Source organism: Scyliorhinus canicula, chromosome 5, assembly GCF_902713615.1.
Source record: "Scyliorhinus canicula chromosome 5, sScyCan1.1, whole genome shotgun sequence".
NCBI lineage: Eukaryota > Metazoa > Chordata > Chondrichthyes > Carcharhiniformes > Scyliorhinidae > Scyliorhinus > Scyliorhinus canicula.
In genome coordinates, this window is record NC_052150.1 from 144,749,575 (window position 1) to 144,762,619 (window position 13,045).

General features: G+C 50.6%; 1 protein-coding gene across 1 annotated transcript in view; it reads right to left on the reverse strand.

Moving 5' to 3' along the window:
• Positions 1-13,045, reverse strand: part of cntnap2a (contactin associated protein 2a) — a 2,445,269-nt gene that overhangs the window by 1,458,852 nt on the left and 973,372 nt on the right. The window contains exon 5 of the mRNA XM_038797786.1: positions 2,048-2,251. Within this exon, the coding sequence (XP_038653714.1) occupies positions 2,048-2,251 (204 nt within the window). The remainder of the gene's footprint in view (positions 1-2,047; positions 2,252-13,045) is intronic.

Below are 13,045 nucleotides of genomic sequence, written 5' to 3' on the forward strand. Positions count from 1 at the left end.
TAAACCGGACATCTTTTGAATGTGGGAGGAAACCCACGTACACACGGAGAGAACATGCAGACTCCACACAGACAGTGACCCAAACCAGGAATCGTACCTGGGACCCTGGAGCTGTGAAGCAACTGTGCCAACCACTATGCTACCGTGCTGGTCATGGTTATCATCATAGAATTTACAGTGCAGAAGGAGGCCATTCGGCCCATCGAGTCTGCACCGGCTCTTGGAAAGAGCACCCTACCCAAGGTGAACGCCTGCACCCTATCCCCATAACCCAGTAACCCCACCCAACACTAAGGGCAATTTTGGACACTATGGGCAATTTATCATGGCCAATCCACCTACACTGCACATCTTTGGACTGTGGGAGGAAACCGGAGCACCCAGTGGAAACCCACGCACACACGAGGAGGATGTGCAGACTCCGCACAGACAGTGACCCAAGCCGGAATCGAACCTGGGACCCTGGAGCTGTGAAGCATTTGTGCTATCCACAATGCTACTGTGCTGCCCATGGTTGAACAGGTCTTTGTATTCTAGCATCTCTGGAGCTTAAAGGCGGCACGGTGGCACAGTGGTGGCACTGCTGCCTCACAGCGCCAGGAACCTGGGTTCAATTCTACCTTGGGTGACCGTCTGTGTGGGTTTCCTCTTGGCGCTTCGGTTTCCTCCCACAGTCCATAAATGTGCAGGTTAGGTGAACTGGTCATGTTAAATTGCCCCTTAGTGTCCAAAATGTGCAGGTTATGTGGGGTTAAAGGGATAGGGAGGTGGAGTGGGTCTAGCTGGGGTGCTCTTTGAGGGATTGTGCAGTTTCGATGGGCTGAATGGTCTCTTTCTGTACTGCAGGGATTCTACGATGTAGGGATTCTATGTAACAAGATATGAATTATGTCTGCACTCGTTGACTGCATTTCCAACTCCCATTTATCCTTTTTGACCGCTGTAGAGTCTCTTTTATTTTCTGCATCCACCACGCATAGCAATTAAATATCTCTTGTGTCCTTTATTTGACTTAAAAGTGAGAATGCCAACCTCTCATCTGATGTCCACCATGCAGAATTGTGCCCAAATGGCTGCTGAATTTATTTTTACATGTTTGCTTTCATCGCTAAGCTGGAGATTCAGGCCTCAGGTGGTGAAACCATCACAATAATCTGACAAATCACCAGATGGATGAATATCAGCAACAAGTTTACCTTCAGGTTTAATAGGATTACAGCTTTATTACCCATTTGATGCTCCACACAACTCTCAATTTTTTTCCTTTATTCTATGTAAAGCCATGCTCAGCATTTATAAAACGGGCTGCGTAATGCAAAACACAAAAAAAGGTCGAGGTTCAAAACAAGAACTCAGCGTTCCGCTGTTGTTATTCATAAATCTCTGAATGCAAACTGTCAAGAGTTTACAACATCATCAGGCGTGCTCGGTTGATTTACTGTTTTATAGTTCACCACCAATCGTTATCCTACGCTCTCACTCACACTTCCAGAGTTTTAGTGCTGGATTTAAATCAGGGACTGCCACACAATATTGAATTATCCAGGTTTTTGAGGATTACAACACTGATGGAAACAAAAAAAATGACTTGTGATTTAAACTCCACTACCCAGAAGTTCGAGAGTGGCACAGTTGTCACATCGCATGAGAAGACTTTCCAGACTCACCCTCATTTCAAGGTGTATCCCCCACCTTGCTACAATCGCCGAGTTATTTTTGTTCCAAATTTGTTGATTTGATTATTTAACTTACTGATGGAAATAAATGAAGGATTTGTGAGAATCAAACATTTCTGAGTTGCCGAAGGCCGCCCCTCCGTTCCGGGAAAATATGGCTGCACTTCACCTTCATGGATGAGGTCTTCATCCTCAATGGTTCACCTCCGTTTAGACGGTCGAAGTGAACTCATTTTACTGAACCTCTCAGTGAAGTTGGGATTCATGCAGCATGAAGCTTTGCTATTTAGTGTTTTCTATTACAGAGACAACAGCAAATATTGCGGTGCTGACAATGAATTCCAAGAAAATTCAGATGAAATGTAGATTACCTAGGTTTACGCGAAGAACCAGCTTTGCTTTCTTGATTTCAAGCGTTACGTAATCTCCTTGCTGTCCTTCTCCATGGAATATAACACCTTCATTCTCAGATGTTTTAAACTTCAGTGAAATAATATCCTTTAAGGTTTTCATTTTCTTATTTCTGAACATATAGGACAATGGACTGTAGCCGTCAAAGTTGATGACATCGGCCCCTGCAAACACAAAATCCAAAAATATTTAGCATGCACAAAATAGGAAACTAGAAATAGCTTTTAAAATAGAGCATAGAACATAGAACATAGAACAGTACAGCACAGAACAGGCCCTTCGGCCCTCGATGTTGTGCCGAACCATGATCACCCTACTTAAACCCACGTAACCCGTATACCCATAACCCAACAATCCCCCCATTAACCTTACACTACGGGCAATTTAGCATGGCCAATCCACCTAACCCGCACATCTTTGGACTGTGGGAGGAAACCGGAGCACCCGGAGGAAACCCACGCACACACGGGGAGGACGTGCAGACTCCACACAGACAGTGACCCAGCCGAGAATCGAACCTGGGACCCTGGAGCTGTGAAGCATTGATGCTAACCACCATGCTACCGTGAGGGGATGCAGTTACAGACACTGCAATAGCCAAATCAGCACAAACTATACAGTGTACAAGACACTTTGAGAATAGACCATTATCCAATTATAATGTGATCAAAACCAATTTAAAACTTACTGCTGCACAGTAACTTAGCATTGTGTATTATCAGCCCAACACATAGCTCTTATTTCAGTTCAGGTTTGATAAACTGGGTAATTTGAAGAAGTATCTTGTTTTTGCATGTAGCGCTTCATATGTGCTATTCCACAGTCATGTTATATATTGTGATTTTGAGGCCATTGGTGATGGACCAGCCATTTATTACACAGGTGGTGATTAGAAATTCAAAACAGTCCTTTGTCCTCTGAGGGGGGTTTGTGAACAGGGCCAGCAATGGTGCGCTGGATTTCACAGAGCGGCATATTGCAGCAGTTGATGGGCCAAAAAAAAAAGCAGCCCACCCCACAGCGATTTTACACTGTCAGTGGGATAAACAGGCTGACAGTGAGGCTCCTGCCCCTCAGTGTGCACTGCTGCGACTGGAAGCAGGCCCCGGGAAGCAGGGAGCAATGAATCCAGAGCCAGATAATCCCAGGCTTTTACATCAGGGTGGGATTGGCCAGCCAAGGGAGGAGTTCAGGGGCAGAGGGCATTGAGTTGGAGGGTGGGTTTTGGGGATCGAGTGAGAAGGAACAAAGGGAAGGGGATAACATCTTGGCAGAAGGGTTCCCTGATGCATAAAAAGCATGCCCTGAATGTTGTGCCTCCCTTTCTTCCCACCTTTCCGGCGGGTGACCTAATACCACCCACCTGCCCGTACAAATCATTTTATAGCATCGGCAGCGTGAAATTGATTTTAGATTTATTGTCACGTGTACCAAGATATAGTGAAAACTATTGTTCTGCGTACAGTCCAGGCAGGTCACTCCATACATGAAAACATACGATAAATACACAATGTAAATACATAAACACAGATATCAGGTGAAGCATACAGAATGTGGAGAAGATGCATAGAGAAAATCAGTTCAGTCCCTAAGAGGGCCATTCAGGGGTCTGGCAACAGCAGGGAAGAGACTGTTTTTGAATCTATTGATGCGTGTTCTCAGACTTTTGTATCTTCTGCCTAATGGAAGTGGTTAGAAGAGAGAATAACCCGGGTGGGAGGGGTCTTTGATTATGCTGCTTGCTTTCCGAAGGCAGCGGGAGGTGGATCAGAGTCAATAGATGGGAGGTTGGTTCGCATGATGGACTAGGCTGTGTTCATGATTCTCTGTAGTTTCTTATGGTTTTGTGCCGAGTGTGGTGGTATGACTAGGAGGTTTACTGTACCTCAGAGTAGTGCTGCCATTGGTGCAGAGGACTCGCTGCCCATTGGCTCAGGCAGGTCATGTGTCTCTCTGCCAATTGGCTGAGGCTAGTCATGTGACTGCTCGCCGATTGGCCGAGAGGCCGGTAGCCCCTCCTATGAGGCAGGGTATAAGAACCCGTAGCAGCCGGCAGTCGGCCTTTCTCTGTAAGTCGACTGCCGGGCACACAACTAGTTCATTAAAGCCTGTTATTTGGAACTTCTTCACGACTTGAGTCCAATTGATGGTGCATCACCGAGCAATTGCCATACCAAGCTGTGGTGCAGCCAGATAGGGGGCGGGATTCTCTCAGCCTGGGGCCGGGCCGGAGAATCACCATGACCGGCACAAATCGGCCACGCCGCCCCGACGCCGGCGCCATTGGCACCAGCGTGGTTGGCGTGGCGCCGGTCGGGGGTCGCTCTACGTTGCCCCCCGTCAATTCTCAGCCCGGGATGGGCCGAGCTCCATCATAAAAACAAGGAGTCCCATTGGCGCCGTCCACACCTGCGCTCAGCCGGCGGGAACTCGGCGTGGAAAGGTCGGCGTCAGCCTGTGGTGGAGGGGGGTCTGACCGGGAAGGGGGGGGGCCTCCAATGTAGCCTGGCCCGTGATTGGGGCCCACCAATTAGTGGGCTGGCCTCTCTGGCTGGGGGCCACGTTACTTCTGCTCCAGCCCCTGTACCCTGCACCATGTTGTGTCGTTGCCGGCGCGTTGAAGGAAGCCACTGCACATGTGCGCGTTGGCGCTGGTGTCACTGCGCATGTGCGGATTCAGCGCGCCCATTTGACACCGGGATCAGCAGCTGGAGCGGCGTGAACCGCTCCAGTGCCGTGCTGGCCCCTGGTAGGGGCCAGAATTGCTGATCCTGAGGCCGTGTTGACGCCGTCGTGAAACAGGACAGCGTTTCCGACGGCGTCAACACTTAGTCTCAGGATCACAGAATCCTGACCGGGATATTTTCTATGAAGCATCTATAAAAGTTGGTCAGAGTTGTTGTGGACATGCTGAATTTCCTTAGTTTCCTAAGGAGGTATAGGTGCTGCTTTGCTTTCTTTGTCATAGCATCGATGTAGGGAATAATTGATTTGATAACTAGCTCAATTAATTTTCTTAAATGGCAGGTGGGCTGCCAAATTTGGCACCCACTGTATTATAGGGAATGGGTCATGGGTGTGTGGGAAGATAATGGGCTTGCCATTCCATGTATTTTGCGGGCCTCCCTGCTGAAAACAGGGCCCACGGATGGATTTTCTGAGTCTCTTTTAGCAATTCAACTGAAGAATTCTTAATTCAGCACAGATCTCTTAATTCAGCACTTAATTCAATGCCAAACAATTTGTGGAAAACAAAATACAGAGAGGGAAAGAATAATGGGATTAAGGGAGATAAAAGGTACAGAAAGAAAAGATTTGAAAAATGTTTTAGCTTTTCAAACCTAGAATAATAATTAAAATATGATTAAATGAGACACATCAAAATTAATTTTCAGTTCCCGTGAGGTTATTTGGCAGCAATTAAATTTATATCAAACCTCTAAAACTTGATTTACACGGACGTGGTTGTGCGCCATTTTTTTCTGGTGGAAATAGCAGTTCATATCACCCCAGATTCTCTAGTTAGCAGTGACGCTGGGGGTTATCACTGCTGACTGTGAAGATCACTGCGCCCTTGCCCTTTAAAGCCTTATGGTTGGGATTTCCTGTCCTAGCTACAGTAACGAAGCTACAAGGCAGCCATCCACAAAGATGCTTAGCAAGCATGAACAGCACAGAGGACACACCTTATTTTTACTTCATCAGAATAGTGCATAAAGGGCGACATGGTGGTGCCGTGGTTAGCACTGCTGCCTCATGGCGCTGAGGATCCAGGTTCGATCCCGGCCCCGGTTCACTGCCCGTGTGGAGTTTGCACATTTTCCCCGTGTCTACGTGGGTCTCATCCCCACAACCCAAAGATGTGCAGGGCAGTGGACTGGCCATGCTAAATTGTACCTTAATTGCAAAAAAAAATAATTGGGTACTCTAATTTTATTTTTAAAAAGGTTAGTGTACAAAGATGTGTAGTTAGCAGGTGAGCGAGTGCGGTGGGGGGGGGGGGGGGGATGTCAAGTCATGTTGTGTCAAGTCAGTGGGCTGGATAGAACAGAGAACAAAGAAAAATGCAGAAAGGAAATGCTGGAAAATCTCAGCAGTTCTGGCAGCATCTCTAGGGAGAGAAAAGAGCTAATGTTTCGAGTCCATGACTCTTTGTTAAAGCTTTCCTCTCCTTGGAACAGACCCTTCGGCCCTCCAGGCCTACGCTGACCATGCTGCCCATCTAACCTAAATTCTTCTACACTTCCGGGGCCCGTATCCCTCTTTTCCCATCCTATTCACGTATTTGTCAAGATGCCCTCTTTTCAGATGGCACTCTTGTAACTGCTTCCACCACCTCCTCCGGCAGCGAGTTCCAACCACCCAGTACTCTTTGTGTAAAAAATATCCCTCGCACACCTCCTCTAAACTTTGGTCTGAATCTCCAGCCCTGCAATCATTATTCATGGAGATTACTCATTTTAAAATATAAACTACTTTACTGTGCTTAAAAAAAGCACTGATGCATCTTAAATAGATTTCAGACCTTCCAACTTATGTCACTTTTACGACATCAGTCTCGTTCATACAATATAATAATAATCTTTATAATAATACTCTTTATAATCGTTATTATTGTCACAAGTAGGTTTACATTAACACTGCAATGAAGTTACTGTGAAAATCCCCTAGTTGCCACACTACGGTGCCTGTTCGGGTGCATGAGGGAGAATTCAGAGTGCCCAAATTACCATCAGCACGTCTTTTGGGACTTGTGGGAGGAAACTCCTGTCCACCCGGCATCAACTCCCCGGTGAGTCTGTGGACGATTTCTGGCGTGCCCTGCACGCCCTGGCGAGGGACTGCGATTGCCAGGCTGTTTCGGCCGTTGAACATTCCGAACTCCTAATCAGGGACGCTTTCGTTATGGCCATAGGGTCAGCGTACATCCGCCAGCGCTTCTTAGAAGGGGCTACCCTCGACCTCGCGGCGACCAAGAAACTCGTGACATCACTAATGGTTGCCTCCTGTTATGTACAAGCATACGCCCCTGACTGTACGGCGCCCCCCTCCTGGACATTGTGGACCCCACCAGCGAACATCCCATCGTGGACCCACCAGCGACCGCCCCCAGCCAACCCAAAGCCTGTCGTGCGGCAGCCAGCCAACCCCGGGGGACCCAAGTGCTGCATCTGCTGACAAAACACCCCTGGCAGCGCAGCCCGGCGAGGAGCGCACTCTGCAAGGCCTGCGGGAAGAAAGGACATTTTGTTGCAGTGTGCCATGCCCGGTCGATCGCCGCTGTAACCAGGTCCATTGTTCCTGCACCCCCCACGTGCGACCAGTGGGCGTCGCTATTTTCGTCCCCGCAACCCACATGAGGCCCATGGGTGCTGCCATCGTCCTTGCCTCAGGACACGTGCGGCCCGGGCATGCTGCCATCTTTAACGCCACCCGCCACGTGCTCCCCGTGGGCGCCGCCATCTTCCTTGCCTCAGGACCCCTGCTCGTCGGGCGCCTCGTCGGGCCGCTCATCGCACCCAACCACCGCCGAACAGCCCGGGGCCTTCTAACACCAGCTACAGCTCGCCTCCATCACGATCGATCAGTCCCGGCCGCACAACATCGCAACTACGTCGACGGCGGTAAAGGTAGATGGGCACATGACATCCTGCCTTCTTGACTCCTGGAGCACAGAGAGCTTCATCCACCCCGATACGGTAAGGCGCTGCTCCCTCGTGGTACACCCCATCACACAACAAATCTCCCTGGCCTCTGGATCCCACTCCGTGGAGATCCGGGGGTACTGCACCGCCACCCTCTCCATCCAGGGTTTAGAGTTCAGCAACTTCCGGCTCTACGTCCTTCCCAACCTCTGCGCTGCCTTGCTACTTGGCCTGGACTTCCAGTGCAACCTCCAAAGTCTAACACTGAAATTCGGCGGGCCCCTCCCACCCCTTACTGTATGCGGCCTCACGATCCTTAAGATCGACCCGCCTTCTCTGTTTGCAAACCTCAGCCCAGATTGCAAACCCGTCACCACCAGGAGCAGACGGTACAGTGCCCAGGACAGGACCTTCATCAAGTCTGAGGTCCAGCGGCTACTGCGGGAAGGCATCATCGAGGCCAGCAACAGCCCCTGGAGAGCCCAAGTGTAGTTGTGAAAACTGGGGAGAAACACAGGATGGTCGTTGACTACAGTCAGACCATCAATCGGTACACGCAGCTCGACGCGTACCCCCTCCCACGCATATCTGATCTGGTCAACCAGATTACACAGTACCGGGTCTTCTCAACAGTTGACCTGAAATCTGCCTACCACCAGCTCCCCATCTACAAGGCAGACTGCGTTCGAAGCAGACGGATGCCTTTACCACTTCTTTAGGGTTCCCTTCGGCGTCACTAATGGGGTCTCGGTCTTCCAACGGGAGATGGACCGAATGGTTGACTGGTACGGACTGCGGGCCACCTTCCCGTACCTGGATAACGGCACCATCTGCGGCCACGACCAGCAGGACCATGACGCTAACCTTTCCAAATTCCTCCACACCGCCAAACTCCTCAACCTTACGTACAACAAAGAGAAGTGTGTGTTCAGCACCAACCGCTTAGCCATCCTTCGGTATGTGGTGCAAAATGGAGTTCTGGGGCCCGACCCCGATTGCATGTGCCCCCTCATGGAACTCCCCCTCCCCCACTGCCCCAAGGCCCTCAAACGATGCCTGGGGTTCTTCTCATACTACGCCCAGTGGGTCCCTAACTATGCGGACAAGGCCTGCCAACTCATTCACTCCACCGTTTTCCCCCTGATGGCCGAGGCTCACCAGGCCTTCAACCGTATCAAGGCCGACATCGCCAAGACCACGATGCACGCAGTCGACGAGACACTTCCCTTCCAAGTCGAGAGCGATGCATCAGACGTCCCTCTGGCCGCCACCCTCAACTAGGCAGGCAGACCCGTGGTATTCTTTTCACACACCCTCCATGCCTCCGAAATTCGGCACTCCTCTGTCGAGAAGGAGGCCCAAGCCATTGTAGAAGCTGTGCGGCATTGGAGGCAACCCCATCATATTACTTAGAATTATTTTATGACATAAGATGATTCTTTAATGGGTCACGATCACAATCACAAAGCAAGGCAAGGAGGAAAAGAAAAGTAAAAGGGGCTGGTTTAGCAAAGGGCTAAATTGCTGGCTTTGAAAACAGACCAAGGCAGGCCAGCAGCACAGTTGAATTCCCGTACCAGCCTCCCCGAACAGGCGCCGGAATGTGGCTGATGTGACCATCAATTCACGAGAGACACGATTGGAAGTAAACTGTGGTTTTAATAGTCTTACAACTGAGCCTGCCTGCGACCAGAGGAACTGAGGGCAGGCTCACGGCTGCAGCACATTATTCTTCCGGTAGTGGGAGGGGCCATGGGCAGAGCCGTGGGCGGAGCCAAGGGTGGAGCCCTGTACAAGCTCCTCATCTCCTCCTATGGGCAGAGCTGTGCAACGGCTCACATACAGAGCCCACAAGGACATAATACAATGCATTGAAATACAGCGTGAATTACAATGCAGTATGAATTCACCACAGTGGCGACCAGGGGCTTTTCAAAGTAACTTCATTTGAAGCCTACTTGTGACAATAAGCGATTTTCATTTTCATTTTGGCAGCAGCTGCGGGAGGCTACACAACTCTGCTTAATAAAGCCGCGATTACTCTCTACTCTCGTCTCGTCGTAATTGATAGTGCTTCACGGGAATTGAACCTGGGGCTCTGCCACTGTGAAGCAATAGTGCTAACCACTGTGCTGCCGTGCCACCGTATAATGTTATACTGAAAGTGTTCAGGTTTTCACAATGAATGAACAGCTAGCAATATCTTGAAATTGAAACTGTAAGCGGCAAAAATGCCAAAACAATAAACAGGAAGTGGAAAACGTAATGGTGTGGGATAAGAGAGACAATAGCTCAGTACTTGCTACTAAGTATTTACCTGGCGTGGGTGGATAGGAGTTCTGGTTGGGAAACCAGGGAGGATGGGTTTCCCAAACATTATGATAAATCTAACGACAGACCATGATTAAATTTTTTCTGCACTTTTCCTGCCAACAGCCAGACTAATTGATAGGATGGTTGACGGTCAGCTGCGGAACGCCTCTGGCACAAGGATGCAGCTGAGAATTAAGCTCTGAGCAGAGAGCAGACAGGAAACAATTGCAATTGGTAGAGATTGTGATGGGGTTGCGGGGAAGGGTTCAGGGAGGCTGATTCAGAGTGTGGAGCACAGGCAGATTTACAATGAAGCACGGCGTGCCCTGGAACAGGACCCCCCAAAAGCTGGGGGCTGCCCAAAATGCAGACTCTCTGATTGAGGTCTCGCACAGCCAATCAACTGCAGACATACTTGCAAATAAGTCAATCACTATTCACAGCATAACACAGATGGGGCAGCACGGTAGCATTGTGGATAGCACAATTGCTTCACAGCTCCAGGGTCCCAGGTTCAATTCCGGCTTGGGTCACTGTCTGTGCGGAGTCTGCACATCCTCCCCGTGTGTGCGTGGGTTTCCTCCGGGTGCTCCAGTTTCCTCCCACAGTCCAAAGATGTGCAGGTTCGGTGGATTGGCCATGATAAATTGCACTTAGTGTCCAAAATTGCCCTTAGTGTTGGGTGGGGTTACTGGGTTATGGGGATAAGGTGGAGGTGTTGACCTTGGGTAGGGTGCTATTTCCAAGAGCCGGTGCAGACTCGATGGGCCGAATGGCCTCCTTCTGCACTGTAAATTCTATGATGTCTATCTACAGCAGCTCTAGGTTCTATGCAGGTGCTGGAGAGACATTCACCAGTTCAGAACTACCTTACCTATGTTGCATGTGGCCAAGTGTCTGCACAGTGAGGAGTGTCAGTACGGAATGAGAGGTAGACCCAGTCACAGTGTCTGATTGGAGATTTGGTCCTGAAGAACGCAACGGCAGTTGCCACCCCATGTTCAAGAGTTTGAATCTGAGAAAGCACAAGCCCGAGTGGCTGTCAAGACGGCGGGGCTGGAATTGGAGGTGTACACCTGCAAATCGAAACCCCAGGCGGTAGGAACCAGGATCGCAGCCGCTCAGCCCCGAGGAGGAGAGGCTGGCTGGAAGATCCTGAACTAGTGTGATGCAATGGAGCGGAGCAAAGATTGTGGTAGGGGTGGTGAGGAGGGAAAGGTTGATTGCTATCTGCATGTATACAGGAGTGAGAAAGTAAATGAGATTGTGTGTGTGGGAGATCTGCTTATCTCCAGAAAATGAACCTGATCCTTCAGGAGTGAGCCAATCCTGCCAGCGGCCGCGACCCGGGTGGTGCCACCTGGCATTGCAAAGTAGTTTGCCTACTGGAAGTGTTCAAGGGGCAGACACCATCAAAGTTGGATGTGGCATACAGGAGCGCGCCACCTACTCACCAGGAGGCAGGAGCACATTCCACAGATAAATCCCTCACCCTCGCACGGAAGCGAGGCTACTATAAGCGAGATTTTCAATGTCCTTTCTTCCTTTGTGTTCTCACAAGCTGGCACAAATCAGGGAATGGTCTCGATTATAGAATCTCCCCACCAGGGCTGTGACCTCTTTTAGTCTTCCCAACCTGATAAATATTTCATACTAATCAAGGCTTGGGTCATGATAGTTAAATTCTCTAAGAATGTAGAAGTTTCTTTAGAATTACTTCATAACGAGGCTTCCGGTGGCGGCGATGTTCGAGTGAGCCGCACATTCGGCGGGCTCTCACTCTGGCGGGGCTTAGCAGCTTATTCCCCGCAATAGCGGGACCACGGGGGCGGCAAAAAGGCTGCCGTGGAAGGAAGAGGAGAGCGGGCTGCAGCGGATGGAATCGTGGGAGGCCAGCAGGTAGAGGAAGAAAGAGAGAGAGAGAGACGGAGGCAAGGAGGAAACTGACCTGAAGGGTAAGATGGCGGACCCACGGACCTTCCTTCCTCCAGGACAAGGAAAAAAAGTTTGGAGTTGCTGAGGAGGGACAGCTTGGACCCACATCAGATGCCCAGGAGGTAAAATTTAAGGAGCTGGGCGAAGGAAGGCGGCAGCGAAGGTGCTGAGGAGCGGGCTGCGGCACATGGAACAGCGGGATTCCAGAAGGCAGAAGAAGAAGGAGAAAAAGGGACAGAGACAAGGACCTGAAGAAAATTACCTGGGACCTAAGATGGCGGACACACGGACCCTGGACTCAGCAATAAAGCAGGCACTGGATAACATGCTCCAGGTAATGAATTCCAGTTTTGAAGCGCTGAAGCGGGACAGCTTGGACCCAATCCAGAAAGCGGTGGATCAGCTGAACCAGAGGCTGGACGCCCAGGATGTTAAAGTTAAGGAGCTGGGAGAGGCGGTGGAGGAGCAGGCGGATGCGCAAACGGTTGCAGCGCTAGAAGTTGACGGCCTGAAAGAGCGGCAGAGAAGACTGCTGGACAGAGTGGAGGAGCTGGAGAATAGAGTCCGCAGGAACAATCTGAGGATGGTCGGCCTCACGGAGGGGGCTGAGGGAGCTGATGCTGCAGCGTTTGTAGCAGACCTGCTGAAGCAGCTGATGGGGGCCGAAGCCTTTCCACGACCGCTGGAGCTGGAGGGGGCACACAGAGTGCAGGCAAGGCAGGGGCGGCCGGGCGGACCCCCCCGCCCGATGGTGATTAGGTTCCACAGGTTCGTGGACAAGGAACGGGTGCTGCAGTGGGCAAAGAGCGCCAGGAGCACAACAGTGTTCTCCGCATTTATCAGGACCTAAGCCAGGAGGTGGCTCGGCGGCGAGCAGCCTTTAAGAATGTCAAGGAGGTGCTGTTCAAGAAGCACGTGAAGTTTGGTCTGCTGTTCCCAGCTCGGCTATGGGTCACGCACCAGGGTCAACACCACTACTTCTCCGAGCCAGAAGAAGCGTTGGATTTTGTGAGGGACCTGGGGCTGGTCCCGAAGGGAGGCCCCAAGGACGCGAGTTAGGGCCCG